Consider the following 27,008-nt stretch of genomic DNA (forward strand, 5'->3'; position numbering starts at 1 on the left):
TTCTGACTCACTTTTAATGTGTGATTTTGGCAGTACTACTTGTTGAACTGTACATACTCCATCAAGACTTTCCCACTTCCGATATATTAATAGACCATTGGAAAGATACAGAGATTACCATTGGTGGGATCAATGATCTTCTTCTTCATCATCTAGCCATTCACGTTCACATCTGAACATAAGCCTCTTCAAGTCTTCCTTTCCATTGTTTTTTGTTGTACGCTACTTCTAGCCAATTTTTCCCGGCAGTTCGTTTCAGATCATCTGTCCATCTCATAGGAGGTCTGCCTCTGGGTCTTTTGTGTTGGTATGGTCTCCAAGTTAGAATTGTTCTGTGCCATTTGTTTAGATCGCTCCTAGCTTTATGTCCAGCGTCTTCCCATTTCAATTTTAATGATTTTTGTACCACATCGGTGACTTTGGTTTTCTGTCTTATCCATCTGTTTGTTTTCCTGTCCTTAAGTGATATCCCAAGCATTGCTCTTTCCATCGCGTGTTGAGTGACTCTGAGTATGTTCATATTCTTTTTTGTGATTGTCCATGTTTGTGCCCCATATGTTAATATCGGAATAATGCATGCATCAAAAACTTTAGATCTAAGATGTAGTTGAATTTGCTGATTTCTGAGTATATAGTTCAGTTTGCCGAATGCTGCCTATGCTAACTTTCTTCTTCTTTTTATTTCTTCCATTCGAATTTCCCTATTTAGTATTATTTTTTGTCCTAAGTATATATATTCTTCAACTTTTTCTATAACTTTGTCGTTTATTATTGTTACGGTTTCTTCGGAGTGCATGACTTTTGTTTTGTTTAAATTCATTTTCAGTCCTATTTTAGAAGATTCTGTGTGTAGTTCTGAAAGCATGGTTTGCAGTTCTTGTAGGTCAGTTTAGCTATCAGGATTATGTCATCCGCAAATCGTAGATTACGTGACCTGCACAATTATATTCTATATCAATGGTAACCTCTGTAATACTTTATAAATCAAGTGTTTTATGTTGTAATTATTTCATACAATTCTGTCTGAGGCATGTTGACCTGGAATAGCATATTTTTTATTAGTTTAAGCCAATGCTTCATTGCACCTTTTGTTGCAGTGGAGGTATGAGTGTTATCTTTCCTTTGTTTATGATAATGAGCATTATTGGACAAAATAACCCATTTGGAGGCAAATTCATCATCATCATCATGCAACCTCTTACGTCCACGGCTAGACATAGGTATCTCGCATTGTTCGCCACTCTAGACGGTTCTGTGCGTCATGTTGCCATCTTGGACATTCGTTTAACCTTCGGATTACCAAGGAGGTAAATTTTGACCCCAATGCATGTTTTTATTTAATAAATTCAGAAATATTTTCAATTTTAATCTCATTATTTTTTTATTTGACCTTAATATCATTCTATGGTAGCCTCATATTTTGTAATAAAAAAATTCAGTATATTTTGCGAAAAAAAATTTTTTCTGAATTTGGGGTCAAAGATGAACTCCCTTGGCCTTCCACGTTCCAACTTGATATTAAGTAAATACAACGGTCTATTATGTGGAATTGCATGTAAGAAACATTCCAATATTGAAAAAATTGTTTGTTAAAGCTGTGGCGACGTAAATTAGTACACTAAGCGCCAAAATTAACGCACCACCTTAAAAATGGGACTTTTTAAGGTCTCATATTTCCTAAACCTGTTCGATTTTAGTGATTTTTTTAATATATTATAGATTTATTCTTCAAGAATATCGATGTAATAATATTATTGCTAAACAGATAAGTGTCATTGTATACCGGGTGTAACAATGATAGTGTGTTTTTTCCTTAAAGTTTGGAACACCCTGTGGAATATTCTAGCGTATATAAAATATTGAAATTACAACTCAACTGTAACCTTAGGATATCTTAACACTTTGCTTTTTGATTCATTCGCTTATGTTGGATAATAAAAAAGTTAGGTACTTTAACAACTAGCAACTTTCTTCATCAATACAGGGTGTTTCTAAATAAGTACGACAAACTTTAAGGAGTAATTCTGCATTAAAAAATAATGACCTTTTGCGTTATAAACATATGTCCGCAAATGCTTCGTTTCCGAGATACGGGATGTTGAATTTTTCTTACAAACTGACGATTTATTTATTGCTCTAAAACCGGTTGAGATATGCAAATGAAATTTAGTAGGTTTTAAGAGGTAGCTATTACGCATTTTTTGACGTACAATTAAAAATTTTATATTCACCATTGGCGTACATACGGGTCATATTACCCTGTCATATTACCCGTATGCACGCCAATGGTGAATATAAAATTCTTTGGGCAATCCGAGTTCATTTGCCGGCCATAATTACATAATTATTAGGATGGCTGGGATATGAACTCGGATTGTCTTATCACTGGTGTCGTAAGTACTAGATCATTTGGGAGAGAATGCGACCAAGGCGACCCCAGAAAACGGCAATTCTCGCTAGTGGCGCACAACCCATCTACAAGCGACACTATATATACACGAAATTTTCGATTTTCTAAATCTGACTGAATTAAAAAATTAAAGTTTAGGAAAAGACTCACCCATCCATATGTGAACATTTCATTTTGGTCATAGGGTGTGGATTTTACGTCTATTCCTATTTAGGGTCTGTTTTTCTTTCTCATTCTCAAAACTACCAAAAATTTCAAAAATATAAGTTCGACCTTTGCGGCTTCTGATAGTACTGATCATTACCTTTCCAACGCACATCTAATTTTGAAAATTACCAGAGAACGGCACTTCTCGCCAGTGGCGCACCATGCCCCTACATTCGACACTATATATATACACGAAATTTTCGATTTTCTAAACCTGACTGAATTGAAAATTTAGCCAAATCTCATCTTAAAGTTTAGGAAAAGACTCGTCCATCCATATATTACTTCTCCATTTTGGTCCAAGGCTGTAGATTTTACGGCCCTTCCTATTTAGGATCTATTATTCGTTCTCGTCCACAAAACTCCCAAAAATTTCAAAAACTAAGTTCGACCTTTGCGGCTTCTGATAGCACAGATTACCTTTCGAACGCATGTTTAATTTTGAAAATCGGTTATACCGTTCAAAAGTTACTGAGCTCAGAATTAGAACTCAATTTTTATCTAAAAAGGGGAAAATGTTTGTGGATATGTATGTATGTATGTGAAAAAGTTACACAGATCTGAATTTTTTTTTCTGAGAGGGTGTGAACAGGGAGTTTCAGAACAGGTGTAATTTTTGACTTCTGACTACCCGTAAGCCAGCTATAGGGCTAAGGTAGATACAAAATGGCAAATTTTTTGGGCGTATATATCTTAGGTTCAAGGAGAGACAGGAAAATCGCAAATACACCACATCAATAGGGTTGAGTTAAGCTTTCAAATGGTGCCTAAGCGATCAAGCTCAGATATACACACGGCTCAGTATAGCCGAAAAATTGAAAAACTAAACAAACTAAGTTATCAATCGAAGCAGCGCAGAAAACGACAATAAATATCGCCTCCGTACCACCAGATTGACAACAGGTGGAATACTTTCTTTGGTTACACCTCCTGAGACTTTTACAATTTATAAGTCATACAGGTGCCGAGAAAATTAAGATGAGAGAATTTTAAATAATTCACAACTCATCTACTCAGCATGGTAAAGCTCCAACAAGAAAGATTCCTTAATACTCAAAAGAGTAAATGAATTAAAAATGTATAAACATTCTCAATTTCTTTGCAAAACGAAAATGCAGCAGCTGCATAATACTCTGGTTAAAGCGGAGAGTGCAGGAAGAGTCTATACCGGTTTCGGAGATCTTTTTCCCCTCATCAGTAAACCCATATCCTCTTCTCTCCGCTTTAACCATTTACCATAGCTTAGGGCCTTCCCGAAGAAGAGGATATGGGTTTACTGATGAGGGGAAAAAGATCTCCGAAACCGGTATAGACTCTTCCTGCACTCTCCGCTTTAACCAGAGTATTATGCAGCTGCTGCATTTTCGTTTTGCAAAGAAATTGAGAATGTTTATACATTTTTAATTCATTTACTCTTTTGAGTATTAAGGAATCTTTCTTGTTGGAGCTTTACCATGCTGAGTAGATGAGTTGTGAATTATTTAAAATTCTCTCATCTTAATTTTCTCGGCACCTGTATGACTTATAAATTGTAAAAATCTCAGGAGGTGTAACCAAAGAAAGTATTCCACCTGTTGTCAATCTGGTGGTACGGAGGCGATATTTATTGTCGTTTTCTGCGCTGCTTCGATTGATAACTTAGTTTGTTTTCCGGTAGATGGCCCTAGTTCATCCGTGACATTTCTTTCTTTGCAATTCGGGAAGGCCCTAAGCTATGGTAAATGGTTAAAGCGGAGAGAAGAGGATATGGGTTTACTGATGAGGGGAAAAAGATCTCCGAAACCGGTATAGACTCTTCCTGCACTCTCCGCTTTAACCAGAGTATTATGCAGCTGCTGCATTTTCGTTTTGCAAAGAAATTGAGAATGTTTATACATTTTTGAAAAACTAAACTTTGAAAATTTTGATTTTTCGACAATTACTCAAAATTTCAACCTACGAATTGCGGCAATAACTGAGCTTTTGTAGAAGGACTGTAGACGAATCTAAAGGTGTTCACCTCATATCCAGAAAAATTCGAATTTTTAAGTTATAAGCTTCATAAGTATGATCAAATCTATTTCCTATGGGGAAATCGGTTTTTCAAGCTCAGTAATTCCTGTAATAGCTTTAGTTTTTATACTTGACCTTAGATGCATCAGATACTACTTGTCAATACGTTTCAAACTCATGTTCAGTGATTAAAATCGGTTAAGGCGTTTAGAAGTTATTAAGCTACAAAAGTATAATCCAATTAACGATTATTCCCGAAATGGTTTATGTAGTTGTAGTGGTTACGACGCTAAATTTGATCTGCAACGGGCAATCCGAGTTCATTTACCGGCCATCCCAATATATTTTTATTCAATCTATTTCGACTAGAAAAAAAATCTAGTGTACATTCGATGGACATTAGAACATTTGGGAGATAATGCGACAAAGTTGACCATTTATAAAGCTTAACGTATAGTCGAGAAAAATTGCATTCAACTTCATAGATTTAATTTCTAAATAACTTGAAAAACTTCTGATACAAGAATAAAAACCGCTAAACGCCGTAAAAATGAGTGGCGCATACAATATTCCAGCTACAAAAGATCTGATATGAAAATTACGTGGCGCGAAAATGTATTTTCATTTTGATGCAAAACAAAATTCTAGTTTTATTTTAAAAGATTTTTCCATAATATTTGCTAAATTTGAAGTAAACGCGCCACAAAAGAGTTTCAAAATTCAAACTGTATCAAAGTTACTCTTTTGTGGCACGTTTACTTCAAATTTAGCAAATATTATGGAAAAATCTTTTAAAATAAAACTAGAATTTTGTTTTGCATCAAAATGAGAATACATTTTCGCGCCACGTAATTTTCATATCAGATCTTTTGTAGCTGGAATATTGTATGCGCCACTCATTTTTACGGCGTTTAGCGGTTTTTTATTCTTGTAGATAATAGACAATACACGTTAAAAAAATCTCGAATTAGGAAATAAATAACGGAACATATTATTAAAAAGTACTACCATGTAAAAAACTTATTTATCTTCATATAAAACATACCTTCTTCTAGAATTTGAAAAAACATATTTTTATTTCTCCCAAATGCAGTTAATTGTACTGTTTCCCATGGTGTCCCCATATGTAGGTCCAGTGTATGCTGCTCTCTTGTACGTTCTACTCTTATCCAAGTTCTGCCATACCTAAAATGGGAGATAAATTGTAATTTTTGGATTTATATAATGTTTAAAGCACAGGAAATAAAAGGCCTGCTACTCTAATACTAAAAATCAAGTAGTTTCGTATTTATTTATTTATTTTCAACGGGCTGCCGCCCAATAAGGTTAACAAAGTTTACAATATATTCCAATATACTTGTATAATATGTGTTTTAATAATTATTAAAAATACAATAAAATAGTAATGATAATGCGATATAGATAAGGCGAAAACGGCGGGTTCGTTGGGAAAAATATTCCCATGAGATTTTTTTTGCATAATTACATTCGTGAGACATCCCAGAATAAGGTTCAAGAAGTCGCCCACGTGAAAAGTGGGCCAAATTTTTTTTAACAATTTTTTTTAATCAAATTGCAAAAATCAATATTTTGTCCCGGACAATTTTTTTTGAGGTTTTTTGGACCATTCTGGATAAAAATGGTATCCTATAATTTTTCTCTAAAGTTGATCGTTTTCGAGTTATAAGCAATTTAAAATTGAAAAAAACGAAAAATGGCGATTTTTAAGGCTTAATAACTCGGTTAAAAGTTATTATTATGAAAGCCAGAAAGTGACTAAATCAAAGTTTAATGCCCCCCCTACAAGATACCGAAGAAATTTTTGTCATTATTTTATTACTAAGCTGTTATTTTTAAGTAATAATATTGAGCGTCATGCACGTGGTAGCCGGCCGTAAATGCTGAGTGCGAGAGATATGCCACTCCGGCAGTCCAATTGTGCATCTTACTTGCACTCACATTTACGGCCGCCTACCACGTGCATGGCGCTCAATATTATTACTTAAAAATAACAGCTTAGTAATAAAATAATGACAAAAATTTCTTCGGGATCTTATACTGCCGTGCTAGGCCCAAAGGCGGTAACTGATTTTTTATCGAAAATGAGATTTTTGTATTTTTAGGTAGAATAGGGTATTTAGTATATATTTATAAAGTCTTTGGAGTTGTAAAAGCATTATATTTTAAATAAAATTGCAATTTTGTTAGCGGTATCTACACTTTTCAGTTAAAATACTAAGCCATTTGGCGGTAAATGTTAAATACTACGGCGTTTTGACGGTATCTGCTACAGTTGCCGTCCATATACCTTAGCATATTGCACTTACCGCTAATCTACTTTAAAGAATGCTACGCCTACATTTAGAAACCGCCAACTCGCCTTAGTATTACGAAGTAAATTCGGCCTAACTTTACAAGGTTAAATTATTGTGTTAGTAAAAGAAATAATTAGCGAGGATGATGAGAACTTTTCGAGATTATTATATCTATTGAAATGTATTTTCATTTTTGTTTATAGTGTTTCAAGGATTAACCAATTATGTTGTCCTAAACAATATGACTCTGCTCCAAGTGGATGATTTATATCTTGAATTAGGCAGTAAGAGATTTTCACATTTAAAAATATTCCTTTTTTTTAATTAGGTTTTAAAAACTTAATATATCCACACGCTGTCCACAAGCATTTTTAGAAAAAGAGACTTAAAATATTTTGTTTTTTTAGAAAATCGAGTAGAGTCGAGTATGAGTTGTGAAACACGAGGTGAAACCACTGAAGACAATATTATAGAAAGAGGACAATTTATTGTAAAGTAATTAAAAGAGGTGAAAAAAAATTATGTTCAGCCTGTACAGGCGCAAGGTTTGTTTCATACTTAAAGTTTTCTGTAATTAAGCCTTTGTTGGTCGTACATGGGATTAGCAGTTCCATTGATTGTATTTTTTTTGTTTAAATACAAGCTATTATCATTGTTTAACTAGACAATATCTAGTAGTCTAGTTATACAATGCTATTATAAATAGGTAAAAGACGATGTGATGATATTTTAATCATAACATATAACTAGTTTGTACAATACAACTAATAAAATGTTAAAATTTGCCCTAATTACATTAAGTAATGGTATTTTAATACCCAATATGATATTGTGAAATACCTAATAATATAACAATGCATAATAATATTAGGGTAGGTGTCAGCTATCATAAAAATGTTAAAGCTCTATAATAACATGTCGTAAATAAATAGCGAACCTTTGTCGCTAAGAATATAATAGCTGAAAATAGAAAGTGAAAAGTATGGTTTACAATCACATTCACAGTTCAAGAATTCTTTAAAACACTTAACATCAGCAGATAACAATCTGAAGAGATTCTGCTTTTTCCTAGTATAAGTACAGTTTCGCCTAAATTATTAGACGCACTATAAAAGATTTCATAAAAAATGTTAATTATGAGGTAATACCATTGTAATACTAAATAGGTTTTTCGGTATGTACCAGACACAAGGTATGTTGTTCGGTTGTCTATTTAATTGTCTATATTGAATCACAAATGGAACATTATTATTAATGAACCAATATGTATTTATTGACTCTTGAAAGAAAACAGATATAACGACAACTAAATATTGTCAATTTGTTGTGGTCATATCGTGGCTCAACAAAATAATAACATTTAATAGTACTTTAATTCTTTCAATTTAATAAACTTTAATACACAGAAAAGCTTTTTATTTCACATCAATCACAACTGTAACCCACATACCGCTAATAGGCTTAGTATTATAGTAAGTTTTGATAAAACGTTTTAGCGGTATCTACCTCTTTTTATATAAAACTTTGTTTTAAAATATAATTAATGGTTCCCTTAATAAACTGGGGCATATATCCATGCATTAAATCTATTAGCTAGTCCATAAATCCCTAACGGGCCAAAATTGTAGCATTTAATTTTGAAATCGATTTTGCCATTTTTTCAAATGTTAGTTACCGCCTTTGGGCCTAGCACGGCAGTATAGGGGGGGCATTAAACTTTGATTTAGTAACTTTCTGACTTTCATAATAATAACTTTTAACCGAGTTATTAAGCCTTGAAAATCGCCATTTTTCGTTTTTTTCAATTTTAAATTGCTTATAACTCGAAAACGATCAACTTTAGAGAAAAATTATACGAGACCTTTTTTATCCAAATGGTCCAAAAAACCTACAAAAAAATTGTCCGGGCCAAAAATACTGATTTTTGCAATTTGTTTAAAAAAAATTGTTAAAAAAAATTTGGCCCACTTTTCACCTTTTTCTGGAATGTCTCACGAATGTAATTATGCAAAAAAATCTCATGGGAATATTTTTCCCAACGAACCCGCCGTTTTCGTCTTGTCTAATAAAATAAAGTATAAATATCACAAACATAATTTAGTTTTACATATCACAATGATGACTATCTATTCTACAGCCATTCAAATAAACATATGCCTGAGACCCGAAATAAATTCAGCCTTCTGTGCAAAAAAATCTAGATCTGGGTGAATTTTTACCAATCTTAGTGATGGAGATTAAAAATGGTTATATGTATAGTTGGTTCTGTGAATAGGAATATAGAAAGTTTGGTTTACTTGTGTTCTATGGAGAGGTACATGCAGACCAACTTGCTTAAGTAGCTGAGGACACAAAATTGGAGTATTAATTATGTCATAAACCATCTTTGCATCTTTATTAATCATCAGTCATACAATGAGAGAATACCAAGTTGGGTTTCAATTTGATGATACTTTACTTGATTTAATCCAAAACGTATACTCTCTTTATCAGCTACATATTTCAAGAACTTGTGTTGAACTGTCTCGATTTTTGATAATATGTAAATATTATAAGATGGAGACCATACAGAAGCGTTGAGATTCAAAAAATATGAGGAAATATTAACGAGAAGTCAAAGAAAACCCCTCCTGAAGGTAAGTGAATACCGGACTACATCGACGTTAGCCCTACAGGTGATTGTGGGTACGCTCCCCATTCACCTCCTAGCAAAAGAACGTAAGATCATATACGAAAATGATAATGGCCACCTAAAAGGGGTGAACGCCGAGGTAAGAGAGCAAATGCTAAACGAATGGCAACAAGAATGGGAGCAACAGATAGAAAAAGCACAATGGACGAAAACACTAATTCTTCTAATATGGCTAATAAAACCTATTATTAAAACTACTTGATCTCAAGACTATTATGTCAGTAAATCATTTGCCTATATAACCAACTATTTTTTTAGTTTTCTTTAAAGTTTCTTTCTTAAAAGCAATTTGTAGGTTATATTAAAACCAAACACTCTTAACTGAATCAATCTGGTTATCGTAAAGACTAAACTATGCTTCTTGTTAGAAACAATAAAACTAAGCTCATCAATGTCCAAAATGGTCAGCCATTTGTTTTAGAGCCAAACAGTGGTGTAGTGTGTTGTAAAAAGTGGAAGTACAGTTAGTATAGAAGAAATAAGTCGCAAGTACTTAAAATAGAAACGAACTGGTCATTTTAAAAGAAACATACAACACACATGCACTACGACGCCTCGATTTTAGGTTAGATTCACATTAAAACTGAGTGGCATTGTTGACAGCAGCATTAAAACTAAACGGTTTTAATTTGAAGGCAACCTTGCTTTTATGTAGGATATAATATGCTCTTGGAAACGTATACAATAAAACCATTTGATCTTAACAATTCTCTCTTGATAGACCAAATAGTTTTATTTGGATTTTGGCCATACTGCTTTCTGGAGATGCTGAAAGCCATGGATTACAGTATAAGGCTTACATAAAAATTATAAATAAGCGTCTTAAAGACTTAAAAACATTAAAATTGTAGATAATAGTTATTTATGTACCAAGTCAGTAAAGTGACTCTTTATCGAACGAGTCTTGATATTACGAGAAGAGCGAGAGTAGCGAGCGAGGCGAGTAACAGACGAGTTCGATAAAGAGTCTTTACTGACGTGGTGCATACAAAATTGTATCGCCAACATAATTTGATTGGAAATCAACTTGGAATTTGCATTCCGATCATTCGCACCTTAAAGTTGTCTACGCTCTGTAACTATTTAAAAATAATATAAAATTTATAAAATAAATTGAACAAAAATCTGTCGTTTTTTAACTTCTTTAAAATCTCATTATAACACTACGACACATTTTTTTAAATTTGATTATGTTCATTATTTCATAAAATTAATCATCTTTAATTTTAATAATCCCTGAATGAAAAACTGGAAAATGAAGTATGTTCTGAAAGCCTGACAGCTTAGATAATGCCAAAATATATTTTATCTACAATTTCACTTTCTACAACAATTTGATATTGTTTTAACACTTACCTACTTGCAATTTACAATTTAAGAACTTTTTAAATTTCAGACGTCATAATAATTTCATGACAGTGATGACAGATAACTTTTGCAAGATGGCCGCTTTCGATTTTTAATCGATAGTTATCAATACTGAATAATTACTAAATCGGTAAAGTTTTAATTTATTTTCTATGAACATATTTACAAAATACTACAGAATTTCACTTTTTGACATAAATTTAATTGATAATAACGCAAATTGTGTACAATATTTTTAATAATTAAAGTAAATAAATTTTAAGTTCACTCAATTTCTCGCTATTTGATTACTGCCATCGACCACTTACATTCAATCCGGGTTAATTTGATTAATCGCGGCAGGTAAAGTAAAATTCTTCTTTCAGTACAATAAAGTGTTACTTTACTGCCGTAAATGAGGGCAAATGAGTACAATAATGAATGACTTTAGTGACGGTTGGCGATAAAATTATTTTTCTTTCTAATTAATATTTTTCGGATTTAAATTTTTTTATTGTTTTTATTTTTTAATCGCCAAGTCAGAAGTTTTAGGCCCGTATTTATAGTCGAGTCTCAAGACAGCGTCGATGCTCAAGACCGACCTTGAACCAACTTTGCGTTTTATAAACCGATCTCGAGACCCGACGCAGTCTTGGGAAGTGTAAAATGACAGGCGAATCTCAAGTCATTGATCGACCTTCCTCAAGACCACGATTCTAACCTAACTTTGTTTGTTATTGTTTGAATTTTGAATATTTTTAATTCAGTTCCAACATATATTTTTTGTTTTTCTAATTACAATAAAAATGTATGAAGAAGTAAAAGCATTTTTAGAGTTTATTGATAATATTGGAGAAGAAAATCGGCCAGGAAGTATACAAAAGCGATATATTCAAGATAAAAATATAATCTAAAATACAATGGAGTATTACAATATTGAAGTTCATCAGCGAATCAGCGCATTAACTTAAACAACAAAGGTTTTATGCTACTTATAGGAATATAACCAGTTTTTATGAGGAAGCCCACTTTCCAAAAATGTACAGGTACTGTAAAGACATACAATATATGTTATTCAGGCTCTTATTATGTAAATGAATTTGTAGGTACTAGAAGAGAAATTATGTATATTATTGTTCAACAACAAGGTTATCAAGTCATTCAATATTTGATCTAAGAGCATTAAGAGTGAAATTGTGAAATGGAAAGAAGTGAAATTCCAGGATTATTAATAGGAATAGATGACAGTAGTGGGTATGTATGCAGACACTATCTACTTACCCCAGTATTACAGCCAGGTATTTATTGATAATTGCTAAATAAATAGTAGGTTATTTAATAGACATAAATATCTTTTTACGTAATGATCAAGAAAATAAGATATTTTTACCATAGTACTCATGTGAGAACAAGAAATGTAGAAAAGCTATTTGGAACCTGGAAAAGAGAGTTTCCTTGTCTTCAACAAGGTCTACAAACCAAATTATATACATGTCTTGCAATAATATGTGCTACAGCAGTACCTTACAATCTAGGTAAATAATGATCTGGTGGTAAATAGACATGTTAATGATGTGGAACAATCTCTAAATTTTTGGTGACATTTTTTCAACAATGTTTTGCATGAGAATACATTATTGAATACCTACTCTTATTGTGTTTGATTTTTTTGTCATATTATTTCTCAAAATGTCAACATGATCATTGTTCGACAACCTTTTTTGTTTGAGTTTTGGTCTCTTGAGGAATACAGCTCCATTCCAGTCTATTTCAGGATTTGTTCTTACAATTTTTTATTTTTAAAATATCAATGTCTTATTCTATTTGTTCCTTATATCTAATCTATAGTCTTTCTCTCGTTATATGTCCAGCTGACATTTGTGTGTTTATTTTGGAAAGTATTTCATATGCTTCCATCCTTCCTCTTAGAACGTGGTCCTATTTTGATGAATGTATATGGATCGTGGTATGCCCTGTATTGTTCAAAATTATATTTCATATGCTTCCATCCTTCCTTTTAGAACGTGGTCCTATTTTGATGAATGTATATGGATCGTGGTATGCCCTGTATAGTTCAAAATTATATTTCATATGCTCCCATCCTTCCTCTTAGAACGTGGTCATATTTTGATGAATGTATATGGATCGTGGTATGCCCTATGCCCTGTATAGTTCAAAATTATATCTTCTCTGGTCTTCATATTTTAGATGCTATTTAGCCTGATTCTAGTGCTTTATCGTTATTTCCAGTGCTTTATCAATTTATCATCATTTATTTTACCTACCTGTCTACTGCTACTCTACTATTGTACTTTCACCATATATTTTTGGAATATAAATATATAGTAACCTTCTGTCTTTCTCTTGTTCAACTGGAATTTGTTTATTTATTCTGAGAATACATTATTGAATCTGTATTATGTTAGATATATTATTTTTTATTTTATTTCTTAATATGTATTTTTTATGTTTTATTTTAAAATAAATGAGTATGAGTTTCCCTCTTCTTAAATAAGTATTTATTTGACAAACCTTTCCTTACCAAATATAAAATTAATTACACATCTGGACCTCGGAGGTAAACTACACTATGTCATTTCGAGCAACTGTGTTTAGCATGTGTTTGCAACAAAGTTTAGAGCACTTAGGATGTTAATAAAAATCTGATATATCCCATAATTAGTTGAAAGACAATATGACTATATTTTAATGATAATATATAACCAATGTGTATAATCCAACTAATAAAAAACACCATGTCGACATAGTGTAGATTACCTCCGAAGTCCAGGCGTGTAAACAGCAATACTGTGATGAGCACTCTAATAACCAGCAAAATAGCGCAAAAAATGGAAAACATATGTTGTGAAATCAAGAGATCTAAAATTATCTATAGGAACCTATAAATTTACATTACATAGTTTGTCACCTTTAGATGTGTGGGAGGAGTATGACAACTGTCACAGAGGTCTAAAGGTGGGAAATTATGTAATGTAATGTAAATTTATAGATTCCTATTGATAATTGTACACCTCTACTTGTTTCATCTCCTTTTATTTCACAACGTACTATATGTTTCCATCTTTTGTGTCATTTTGCCAGTTAATAGCACGCTCATCACTGTATACCATTATTTATGCAGTTGACATAGTCCTCTTAACAAGAAAAAAAGCTGAAGTTGTTTAGAAACTTGAGAGGTGAAGCAAGAAAATTGCATGTCTATAAATGAAACAAAAATAAAATATTAAGTGTATTGAAATGTGTGGAGAGATGAAATAGAATAAATTTTTCACACTAAAAACAGGAACAAAGGCATACAAAATTGAAAATATCAACAAATTCAAGTATTGTAAGTTAGTAAGCAGATCGATGGTATATGATTGAAGTCAAAAATGTATGTAGGACAACTATAATGCAAAAATGTATTATGAAGCAGTTATTTTAAGTGGCATTGTATGCTTGTGGCACTTGAAACAATGAATAAGAAAGATGAAATGAAAATAGACATAGTACTGGTAGGGGCTGGCAGTTCTGAGTTAGGACTGGCAAAAAATAATAGATATGGAAAGTCAGGTGGCTAGGTCAACATTACTTGAATGTAAGAGCGACATGTAAGAGATTATTTTTGGAGAAAAAAAAAGAGAAAGACCATGAAAAGAGTTGTTCGAAGCAGTAAGGAGATTTGGATGATATAGAAGTGTAGAATTGGAGGAGGAGCGTTAATGTCCAGTAGAAATGGATAGGCTATATTTACTTTTGTGCTGTTATTTGGGTAAGATTGTTAATATTTTATATCAATATTGTTGTTGCTTGATAAAAATTCTTCTAATAATTTAATTTTATCTGACTCATTCAGACATATATTTATGCATTTTAGAGTAGATGACTTTAAAACAATATCGCCAATGAGTTGCATTCCTGGGACGATTTTATTAAAATATAGTTAATTCAATTACATAAAATCAACTTTAACTCAATAATATCCATCACAAAAAATTTATAGCATGTGATCTGTCTTTAAGAATTTAAACATTAAATAAATTTAATTTCAAACTTAAATTGAGGCTTATTCCCATGAAAATAGTAATTGCATTTTATACAAGTTCCACCTGTCATGGTTTCTTCTTTGTTGTTAGTCAGATGAAGAATATAAACATAGAAGAAAGCTTACACCATTAATAAAAAGGCAGGCAATACTAGGAAGTACCAGAGTTTTATTTGCTTTGCTTTCTCTCATAAGAAATAAACCATTACTCCCAACCAAGAATAAAGTAATATCACAGGATTCTGTTATACTGGGGTAATATCAAAGAATATATTTATATCACATATTTCACCTTTACCACAAAGAAAAGAAATCCTTTATCTCATAATGGAAACAAATTATGAGAGGTCATTAACCTTTGAAAAAATAGCATGTAAGATTTAGAAAAAATAAAAATGTAAACTTTCAATCAATAAAATAAACTTTATTTAACTGAAAACATTTTAATAATCTATTTTCAAAAAACAAATTAAATATAAAAACATTGCAAAGATATTTAACTTGACGATTGACAGTTTTTAGTTGGTGTTCTATGTCAAAGTTGCTTAAAATCCATAATTTTCCAGCCTCGAGATCAATCTTGGCCGAGATTAGCCGAAGACTCGTTTATAAAACAGAACGTGGTCTTGAGCTCGTGAGCTCGACGTTGCCGTAAGATCGTCTTGGCTAAGACCGATCTCGAGATCAGTCTTGAGTACTGACTATAAATACGGGGCTTAGGGCGCGTGAGTTATTTAGACCTATTTTTGTTAACATTATCAATAAAGTTGGGTGCGCAAGTGTTTTTCTACCTTGAGAGACCGAAATAATCAAGTAGGTACCTACTTTTTATTATTTTATGGTTACAAATATGTATCTACCTATCATAACACATGTAAAAATTTGTTGGCCTATATGAAGTATATGGGTTTAAAGAATCATTTAATATGGTAAATTGTCTTTAAAGTCTCCATTTAAGAAACCTTTTTAAGTTTGCTATAAAACTGTCTGCACTTAAAGTGTCTTTTAACATGGTTTTAAAAGCACCTTCACAGCAGCTTCAAAACCAGTTGCTTAAAGCAAATGTTGCTAAACAAAGTTTTAAGAAGGTTTTTATTTTTGGTTTTATTGACCTCTTTCAGAGTGGGCCCTTTTATGTTGAAAGCGGTTTTATTGCAACCTTAAGGTTTACAAAAACCAAATGGTTTTAATTTTAGTCTTATTCTACAGTTTTAGCATCCTTAAAAGACTCAATAAACCCGTTCGGTGCTACTTGGGTACTCTTTTTAATGAGTTCGTATTACATCAAGGAAATAACAAAAGACAAAATAATAACGAGTCATGAAAAACATCATAAGAAGGTAAAAAGTCAGAATTCACTACCAATTTTTTACTACAGTAAAACATCCGTTAACTGAAACCTTTTTAACCAAAACATCGTTTAACCGAAATAGCTAACAGTTTCAATAATTTCTTCAACAAAAAATAGATTTAAAAAAAAGCAATACAATTAAGGAAAATGAACATGTATTTATTTATTTATTTTCAACGGGCTGTTGCCCAATATGATTACAATATTACAAGTTTATAATATAATATTTCAATATACTTATGTGTGTCAATAATTACTAAAATATAATAAGCTAGTTACAATAATACAATAAAATATAAATATAATAATACAATAAAATATAAATATCACAAACAGATTTACATATCACAACAATGACTATCTATTCCACAACCACTCAAATAAACATACGCCTGAGGCCCGAAATAAATTCAGCTTTCGGCGCAAAAAAATCTAGATCAGGGTGAATATTTGCCCATCTTAGTGCTCGAGATAAAAAGCTGTTATAAGCATAGTTGGTTCTGTGAATAGGAACATAGAAAGTTTGGTTTAATCGTGTTCTGCGAAGAGGTGCATGGAGACCAACCTGCTCAAGTAGCTGAGGACACAAAACTGTTGAATTAACTATGCCTTAAAGCATCTTTGCATCTTTAATTATTCGTCGGTTTCGCAATGAGAAAATGCCAAGTTGGGTTTCAATTTGATGATAATTTACTTGATTTAACTCAAAAGGTATACCCAGTTTATATGCTACATATTTCAAGAACTTGTGTTGGACTGTCTCGATTTTTGATATGTAAATATTATAAGATGGAGACCATACACAAGAACAATACTCTAGATGAGGTCTAACTAAAGAACAATATAGTAGTTTAATTGCTTCAATATTCTGAAATTCTCTAGTGCATCTTTTTATAAAACCAAGCATTTGTAAATATTTGGAAATTTTTGACGTATAATGTGATTAAAATAAAAGTTAACAGTCTGAGTTAATTCCCGAATCACGAATTTCAGTAACCCAGTCAACAGGAATATTCTGTATATTATAATTATATTCCATTGGGTCTCTCGATCGTCCAAAAAACATTTAGTGTTTTTTAACGGAATTTTCTATTTTCTTTTGTGTTTTCCTTTGACAACGATGTTTTGCAACTATACATCTCCAATACTATGCAATTTGTTAAGAAGAATACAAAAAACAATGTTATTTTTAACCGAAATTCTTGTTATCCGAAACGGCCTTCCCCCCAATTATTTCGGTTAACAAAGGTTTTACTGTATCTACATGTTATGACTTTTTAGATTTGACAAAACCAGAGGGAACTGACCCACAAGAAGTTTCAACTAAAAATCATTCTTTGGATAACATGGAGAAATGGCAAAGGACATCGCACACATCTTATGGAAAATATAATGTCACTCAAATTCAATAAAATTTATACGAATAGATTCGTTTTAAATTAACGGTCAAATCTTATCATTGCGCCAACTCCATATTTTCAATAATAAGAGCAGAAATTGATATAAATAAATCTGAAATCAAATGGATACGTACATAAGTTAGAGAGAGAAAAAATATTTTATAATACCCAAATTGTCGGTACTCCATAAATCAGCGGATTAGTTTCACTAATCCGCTTAGGCCCAGCGGGGTTTTTAAGCTCTTTTGAATAGCACCCAGAGCAATAGTAATTGTAACTGACAGTTTTACTGACTCCAAAAATGTGATTTCGATCAACTTTAATTGCAATTTGCGCCGTAATTGATCATAATTAAGAGTTGGCGCAATGATAAGATTTTACCGTTAATTTAAAACGAATCTATTCGTATAAATTTTATTGAATTTGAGTGACATTATATTTTCCATAAGATGTGTGCGATGTCTTTGTGCAAATTGCCACAAAGAAAATGTTACAGTTATGGAAGAATAAACCAAAAAAATACTAAATATTGGTCGTAGTCCTGCGAGGCATATTTTTGCTTAGGCTGTTTTTTTTTTGTCAAACAATTTTGTTTCTAAAAACTAATTTTAGGCTCTTATTGCTGCATAATTTATTTTTTCTAAATAAAAAATAGGAATATGTATACTGAATTCATTCAGCCGAGCTTCACTTTGACACATTCGGAATAGGAAATATACAACACAAAAATTTTTACCTCACACCATTAACAGCTCAAATCAACTTACTCAATCTTTCATTAAAAAAAGAAGAATTATTGGAAATAGTGGGATTGTATACTAAACTCATAAAATTTTGTGGAATTTATTTCTACAAAATATTTTTATTTTGTACAATAAATAATTTACTCATTTGTTATCAATACTTTTTTCGTTTATCAAAATTTGAATAAATTACCAACGTCACTAACCACATTCAAATAGCAAATTCCCAACTATAAACAAACGCACGTGTTACTATTCGCCGTCTCATTCGTCAAGAGGCTGTTAAATGTAATTTATTGCCCTAAACAAGGCGGATTCTCATTTTACAGGTCCAAACTGGTCAGTCTGCAAATTCAAATTGTAGGTAGCGTGTTGGTTTTTACTTTAGCTTCCATGCGCGTTTGATTAGAGTTGGGAATATCCCTTTCAGGCCTGAACTTTTTGTGAGTGAAAATGAAGTTTCCCTTTGAATAAATACGATATACGGTATCTAAAAAAGGTGTAAAAAATGCAGAAAAAAAATTCATAGTTTGAATCTGTCACAAATGACATGTCACGTTCGTGCGCTCTCGGCTTATGTTCTATGAATGCAGGATTGTAAGTATATAAAAAAATTCACTTTTATTAAACGTAAAACACTAATAGGACCAAATAACAATTATTTTTATAATTTTTTAATATGATATTACATACTAACTAAAATGAAACAAAAATTTTTTGCTGAAATGGCATGTCTTTTCATTGTCTCCTTGCTGAAGAAGAGCTCGTTGAAGAAACAGGTTCTTCATCCAATACAGGTTCTTCATCCAATACAGTTTCTTCACTATCCTTGTCATCCGTGTTATTTTTAAATATTTGAACCTCAAAAGCATCATCATTTTCGCCATCTAAATCTTCTAGTTACCATCATTTAACAACTCTAGAGCCAAAGCTACTCTTATTAAGACTGAGCAAACTCAGTCTTAATAAAGCAGCTGGCATGTAAACATGTGTTTCAAGTAAGGCGTTTTTGTTTAAGTATTTTTGGTGGTTAATTTGAAAAGTTCAGTGTTAAATTTGTACCAGTCTATTGAGAAAAGTGCGCTGAAGACGCTCATATAATGAAAACCAAATATCTTTTCAAGCTGGAAAAATTTCAAAGGAAAGTATAAAGTAAAATCTACTAAAATCTAAAATAATTAAGTGGATATACTTTTTATAGAAACTGGTTCCAGTTTTTTGCTTCATTTAAGTTATTCACAAATTACAGTTTATCAGTAACATTAATTAGGGACCAGTGGCGTACATCTTCATAATGCCAAATATTTCAAAGTGCTCTATTTGTTCTGTGGATAACCCAAAAGAAGCAATTTGTTGTGATTCCTGTAAAAGCTGCATATGTAGAAAGTGCAGTGATTTGACGGGAACGGAGTGGAGATGCATACTTTTAAAGAGGTGTACCTTGTCTTATTTGTGTAAAAATTGCGAACAGGGGGTGCTGCTGATTCCAACAATGTTGAAGCAGATTCAGGAGCTACAAAATGAAATTGTTGAACTAAAGAAATTAGTTTCTGGTGGAAACAATGCCAATGGTAATAATCTGATGAATGAATCAATTTATGCAGAAGATCAGGAAAAAAGTGTCAGATCTAAAAATACACTAATTTTTAATGTTGATGAATCGAAGTCAAGTGAATATTCACAACGTATTAATTATGATACGGATAGATGTAATGAAATCTTTCAAAATCTTGATGTCCAACCTGGGGAGTTTAGAGTTATCAGATTGGGTAAAATTACAAATAAGCCAAGACCATTAAAGGTATGTTTTACAGATTATTTCATTCATAGGAGATTCTGACCAATAGAAAGCTACATAAATCTGAATTAAATCGATAATTTTTGATAATCTCCCGTCGTTAAGTATATTACGTCAGATGCCCTTCGTTGTTACGAAAAAATACATTCATTGACATTAATGACAATTAATGTTTTAAAAATTATAAAAGTGATGACTTTCAATCGTCAAATATTTATAAAAACTGTGTGTTTAATGGTACTTACATAAATAAATTACAATAAAATTTTGGTTTTGAACAGTTTTATTCATGAAATAATCGCAACAAATTGCACTCGAACTCTGAAATTAATATAGAATTTTTGCTCTCGTGGCACTTTGACATAATTTCACGAGCCGAAGGCTCGTGAAATTAAAACTGTCAAAGTGTCACTCGGGAAAAATTCAATAATTTCAGAGCTCTTGTGCAATTACTACTGATAATACAGTGACGTTATCTTGCTTGAAACTTAAAAGAAAATTAATTCAATTCAACAAGGACATCAAAATCAATGCAGACCTTACCATTATTTAACGAGATTATATAAAGACCCTTTATAAGGAACTGGAGGAGCGCAAAAATGCAGGTGAATCTGATTTGATAGTTAGATATAAGAATGGTGTTCCCATTATTAGCAAAAGGAGTTTTTGAATCAAAAAACTAAAAACGAAGTTGATGGTTTATTGTCAAAATATTGGTGGTATGAAATCCGAACTGACTGACTTTAACCTCGCTGTTAGTGTTAGATCATATGATGTTATATGTCTTAATGAAACATGGTTAAATGATGAAATCTCGTCTAATGAAATTGACCTTCCTGAGTTTAATATTTATAGGAAGGATCGCGATCTACAAGTCAACAATAAGTCTACTGGTGGAGGAGTCCTAATTGCAGTTCGTAAATATTTGAATTCCTATAGTATACCTACTGTATCTGCTCATTTGGAAGAACTATTTGTCTGTATCAAATATGGTGACCTTAAGCACATTTTTGGTACAATTTACATTCTCCCTAAGTCAGCTAGAGGACTATATGAAGAACATGTGGATAGTGTGCTAGAGGTATGTGAATCACACTTAGGCTCAGAAGTAACTATTTTTGGTGACTTTAATATGCCGGACGCCACTTGGATGCTGAAAGATGACATTCTTGAACTGATTTGTCCAGATTTATCCAATGGCAAATTTTTATCTGACTCTTTTGGTGCATATGGTCTTAATCAACGGAATCATATTCCTAATAAACGTGGGGTTTTTCTAGACTTACTTTATACACATAATTTGAGTAGTGAGATTACTGAAGCAACGGATATACTATTTAACAGTAGTTTTCATTATGTAGCTTATTGTGTAACAGTTCCTGATAGCTCTAATTCATCACTACCAATTGAGACTTTCTACTACGATTTTAGGAATATTGATTTTATAGTTATAAATAATTATCTTGCTCATATTAATTGGTCATATATGTAGAATTGTAAATATTTTACCTTAATTTTAAATTCTCCTGTATATATAATTTTTCTTAATTATTAGTCCGAAAACGAAATAAGAGTCTCACGCATAAGAACACATGTGCGGATTAGCTTGGGGATCGGGAATCGGAGTTGCAAGATAAACATAAGTAGCCGCCTTGACTAATTTTATTGGTTTTCGTGTATTGGAAAAAGTCGGTACATACTTTGATTCAATTTTAATAGGTTGGTTCTCAGGGCAAAACGGAAAAGGGAGATTAGATGTATTTAAGAGAATTGGTTTTAGCGCAGGGGTTAGGAAAGGCAGTCGATTTTGAGATTCTGAGGAAAGACGTATTTGGCAATAATCGAAAGGACGAAGTTTAAGACGTACTTATATATTGACAAGCCGGTCATATATTAAGTAGATAAACGCGATTATTTCAAAGACACTTTCTTTGGTGAGAACTCGTAAAATTTTAGTCGCAATTACACAAACACTTTTACATTTCGTCAATTTAATAGTATCAATAATTTAGTTATCTATTTTATTAATTAAAACTGTTAAACATCACACGGACTCTTATTACGATTGTATTTAAAGAATCCCTTATTTTGGGGGCTCAATCGCGGATCTAAGAAAGACAATTTCGTTATAAAGTTCGCGAAATACCGTAAAGTGACGTGTAATTTAAAAAATCGGCTCAGTGACGTGACGTAATTTTTGGAAACTGTTTATGACTGTTCGTGAAACGTGGAAACTGTTGGTGACTTTCGGACTTTTTTAAACTATTGGTGACTTTCGGACTTTGTAAACTGTTGTGAATTGTTGTGTTGGTGGAGTAGCAGGCTAGTACAGTGTAGACGACGCTGTTAGGCAAATAACGACTGTTTGGGCAGTGACGACGACGACGACGAGACGCAATCATAGCAAGCAGTATTACCAAGGAGAAATCAGGTGTGTTTGTTCCAATATTTTAAAAGTAGTCAAAGTCAAGACACTGTATTCTGGTGTCTGAAAAGTAGAAACCTGACCAAAGATTATTTTTTTCGAGGAACTGTGAACTGGAACTTTGACGATAAACAGTGAATGTTGAGAAAGAAGTATCATAAATTATTTAACGATTAACTTTTTTTGTTTTTTCATTGTTTTGTTGCTCATTTATTTTAATAAATCATAACTTTGTTACTATTTGTAGTAAATATTGGTAATTTTGAAGTAAACGCGACTACAATTCTACAGTTCACATTAATACAATTTGCATACGGGAAAAAATAATCTAATTTTGTAGTTAAAAGATAATCTAACTTTTTATTATATACCTTTTTAAAATGCAATCTAAACAAACTCTTAACGATTTTCCAAAAATTAGTTTAAATCTTACGAAATTCGGCATTAAGTGCTGTTAAGGCCTTGCATGTTGTTACATACGGTGATAAAGGGTTGCCGCGACAAACTAGGAAGAACTTGCGGAATTTTACAAATTTTACGTGAGATAAAGAATCCGAGGAATATTCTACAAAAATAGACGACGTGAGAAATAAACTAAGGATGCCGGACTTAGTAGCAGTTTGCCATGTTTTGGATCTGAACTACGCTGGTTCAGAGGACGACGTGATTGAACGTATTTGTTCATTTTTGAACGACTTCAATTTTGAAGACGAAAATGACGATGAAGACGCTAGCGACGATGGCGGTGATAAAGACGTTTATCACAAGGAAAACGGTAAAGACGTTACCGAAGACGATGGCGATAATGAGGATAACGACGCAATTAGTGATAAAGACGCGTATCACGAGGAAGAAGGTAAAGACGTTACCGACGACGATAGTAATGATGACGATATGGAGAATAAAAGGACGACGGATTTATATACGAGGAATAGATCAAAATCAAACAAAATGACGAGAGGTAGACTGAATGATTCATTTGCCTTAACTTTTAGAGACGTAGAGAAGAGTATAAGAACTTTCGACGGAAAAGACGATTATCCCATAGGAAAATGGATCGCTGATTTTGAAGAAATTTCCAATCTGATGGGATGGAATGATTTGCAAACGATTTTGAAGAAATTTCCAATCTGATGGGATGGAATGATTTGCAAATGCTAATTTTTTGCTAAACGATCTCTAAAAGGAATAGCCAAACTGTATATACAGTCAGAGAAAGGAGTTAATAGCTGGAAGCTCCTGAAGGAAAAACTGACAGCAGAGTTTGAGAACAAAATAAGTAGTGCCGAAATACACAAAATGCTGATGAATAGAAAGAAGAAACAAGGTGAAAGTTTACAGGAGTATGTAATAAAAATGAGAGAAATCGGTAGTAGAGGAAACATCGAAAATGAAGTCATAATACAGTATATAATTGAGGGAATTATTGACGATCCTGCTAATAAAGTAATACTTTATGGTGCCAAAAATTTCAATGAGTTTAAAGAGAAGATTAAACTGTACGAATTAATTAAAAAACAGACGACGCAAAAATCAGTTAAAACCGAGACGCATAAAAAGACGTGGACGAACGAGGAAGTAAGACGAGATGAAAGAAGAGCGCCTCAAAGTAGGAATAAAAAGGAAGAAAAAGGTTTCAATGATAGAGAAGAGGAACCATCAACTTCTAGGCATGTAAATGTTATTGAATTGGGCCATAAAAACTCTTTGACATTGAAGTGTGGACAAATATCACTACGTGCATTATTGGATACAGGAAGTGACATCAGTTCAGTAAGAGAGGATATTTTTGAAAAATATTTTGACGACGTGGTTCTTTCACAAAACGTATTAGATAAGTGGATTAGGAGGTACGAGAGTTAAAACTTTAGGTTCATTTATTAAAATGGTAGAAATTCAAGGAGAGGATTTTAATATGTTGTTTCATGTTATTCCAAGAGCAGCACTAGACGTTGAACTTATTATCGGAAACAATATACTGAGACAAGCGGAGGTTACAATAACCGAAGACGGAATAATTTTATCTAAAAAAAGAGTAGATACTTTTATAAGGAGGATTACAGTAATGATTTACAGCTGAACCATACAGAAGATACAAAAATAAAGACGGATATAGAGGAATTCGAAGATTATTGCGAAAGTGAAGATATAAAACATGTAAAAATTACAACAGGCGTACCAAGAGGCAATGGACAAGTAGAACGCATCAATAGAACGTTAATCTCAGTATTAACTAAACTCAGTCTAGAGGAACCGACGAAGTGGTGTAAACATGTTAATAAGTCGCAACAGTTCTTTAATGCAACTTATCAAAGAAGCATAAATTTGACGCCATTTGAAGTACTGTTCGGAACGAAGATGAAGAACAAAGAGGATCTGAGGATGAAAGAGATCATAGAACAGGAGAAAATTAAACAAGTTGATGAAGATAGAGAGATGCTGAGAAACGAGAGTCGATGTCAGTTTGGATTGAGTAATAGGCCTATGGTGTTTCAAGGGTTTATTAGGAGCATTATATATAGAGAACTGCCGATTATTCAACCTGTGTTAGAGATTTATCAAGAAGAGATAGAAACAGAATTGCATACAGACGCCAGCAGTTATGGATATGGAGCGTGTCTTTTACAAAGATCGGAAAACCATAATAAACTTCACCCAATGTATTACATTAGCAAGAAAACAACTCCAGCCGAGGAAAAATATATGAGTTATGAGCTAGAAGTGTTAGCTATAATTCAAGCGGTGAAAAAATTGTTTTTTTTCTATTCGGAATCAAATTTAAAAAATATACAGATTGTTTCGCATTTACGAAGACAAGGTGTAGAAAGGAGTTAACTAGCAGAGTTGTCAGATGGTCATTAATACTGGAAGATAGTCGATACGAGCGGAAACACAGAAAGAGAACAAGGATGGCACGTAGACAATAGACAAGTTAAGTTTATACCCGATAGTGATGGTAATAAACAGGTACTGAGTATATATGAAGACATGGATACAGAACTACACGGAATTCGGGTCGAATTCGAGCAGGATGGCCGAATGTAGAATTGTAAATATTTTACCTTAATTCTAAATTCTTCTGTATATATAATTTTTCTTAATTATTATTCCGAAAACGAAATAAGAGTCTCACGCATAAGAACACATGTGCAGATTAGCTTGGGGATCGGGAATCGGAGTTGCAAGATAAACATAAGTAGCCGCCTTGACTAATTTTATTGGATTTCGTGTATTGGAAAAAGTTGGTACATACTTTGATTCAATTTTAATAGGTTGGTTCTCAGGGCAAAACGGAAAAGGGAGATTGATGTATTTAAGAGAATTGGTATTTAGCGTAGGGGTTAGGAAAGGCAGTCGATTTTGAGATTCTGAGGAAAGACGTTGTATTTGGCAATAATCGAAAGGACGAAGTTTAAGACGTACTTATATATTGACAAGCCAGTCATATATTAAGTAGATAAAAGCGATTATTTCAAAGACACTTTCTTTGGTAAGAACTCGTAAAATTTTAGTCACAATTACACAAACACTTTTACATTTGGTCAATTTAATAGTATCAATAATTTAGTTATCTATTTTATTAATTAAAACTGTTAAACATCACAAGGACTTTTATTACGATTGTCTTTAAAGAATCCCACATATATGTATAATATCAAGGATATTAATTTGGCTATTCAATTCTTCTACAGCATTATCTATGAGGCTATTCATTTATTTGTACCACTGAAACTTTATAAAACATCAACCTTTCCAGTATGGTTTACAAGAGAATTAAAAAATTTGGTTTTTAAGAAAAAAATGCAGCACAAACAATACAAACAAACACTTAATCCTTTTGACTATCATAAATTTTGTGAACTACGCTTACAACGTAAAGCTCTGAGTGAGATTTGTTATAGAAACTATTTGATTAAAACTGAAACAAATATTCAGAACGATCCTAGTTGTTTTTGGAAATATGTCAATAATTTACGTAAATCTAATGGTTATCCCAATACAATGTTTTTAAATGATGAACGTAGTTCTGATGCTCAAACTGTTGTTAACCTTATTGCTGAAGACTTTAGCACAGTATATTCAGATAAAAAAAAAACAACATTACCAACTACTACCTCTATTGATGTAATTGACTTGAACAGGGTATCTCTAAGTATTATTTTTTTTTTTTTTTTTTTTTATTCCATTTATTAAAATACGTAATAACAATATACAAAAAAAAAAAAATACATTAAAAAAAACCAAGAGCCGTAGCTATGCTGGTTTTGTGGTAACATAATAAA

General features: G+C 32.3%; 1 protein-coding gene across 1 annotated transcript in view; it reads right to left on the bottom strand.

Moving 5' to 3' along the window:
- The window catches only part of LOC114338424 (mitochondrial chaperone BCS1), a 55,822-nt gene that overhangs the window by 24,074 nt on the left and 4,740 nt on the right, over positions 1 to 27,008 (bottom strand). Inside the window, exon 2 of the mRNA XM_028289024.2 lies at positions 5,655 to 5,794. Within this exon, the coding sequence (XP_028144825.1) occupies positions 5,655 to 5,794 (140 nt within the window). The remainder of the gene's footprint in view (positions 1 to 5,654; positions 5,795 to 27,008) is intronic.

Source organism: Diabrotica virgifera, chromosome 2, assembly GCF_917563875.1.
Source record: "Diabrotica virgifera virgifera chromosome 2, PGI_DIABVI_V3a".
Classification (NCBI taxonomy): Eukaryota; Metazoa; Arthropoda; class Insecta; order Coleoptera; family Chrysomelidae; genus Diabrotica; species Diabrotica virgifera.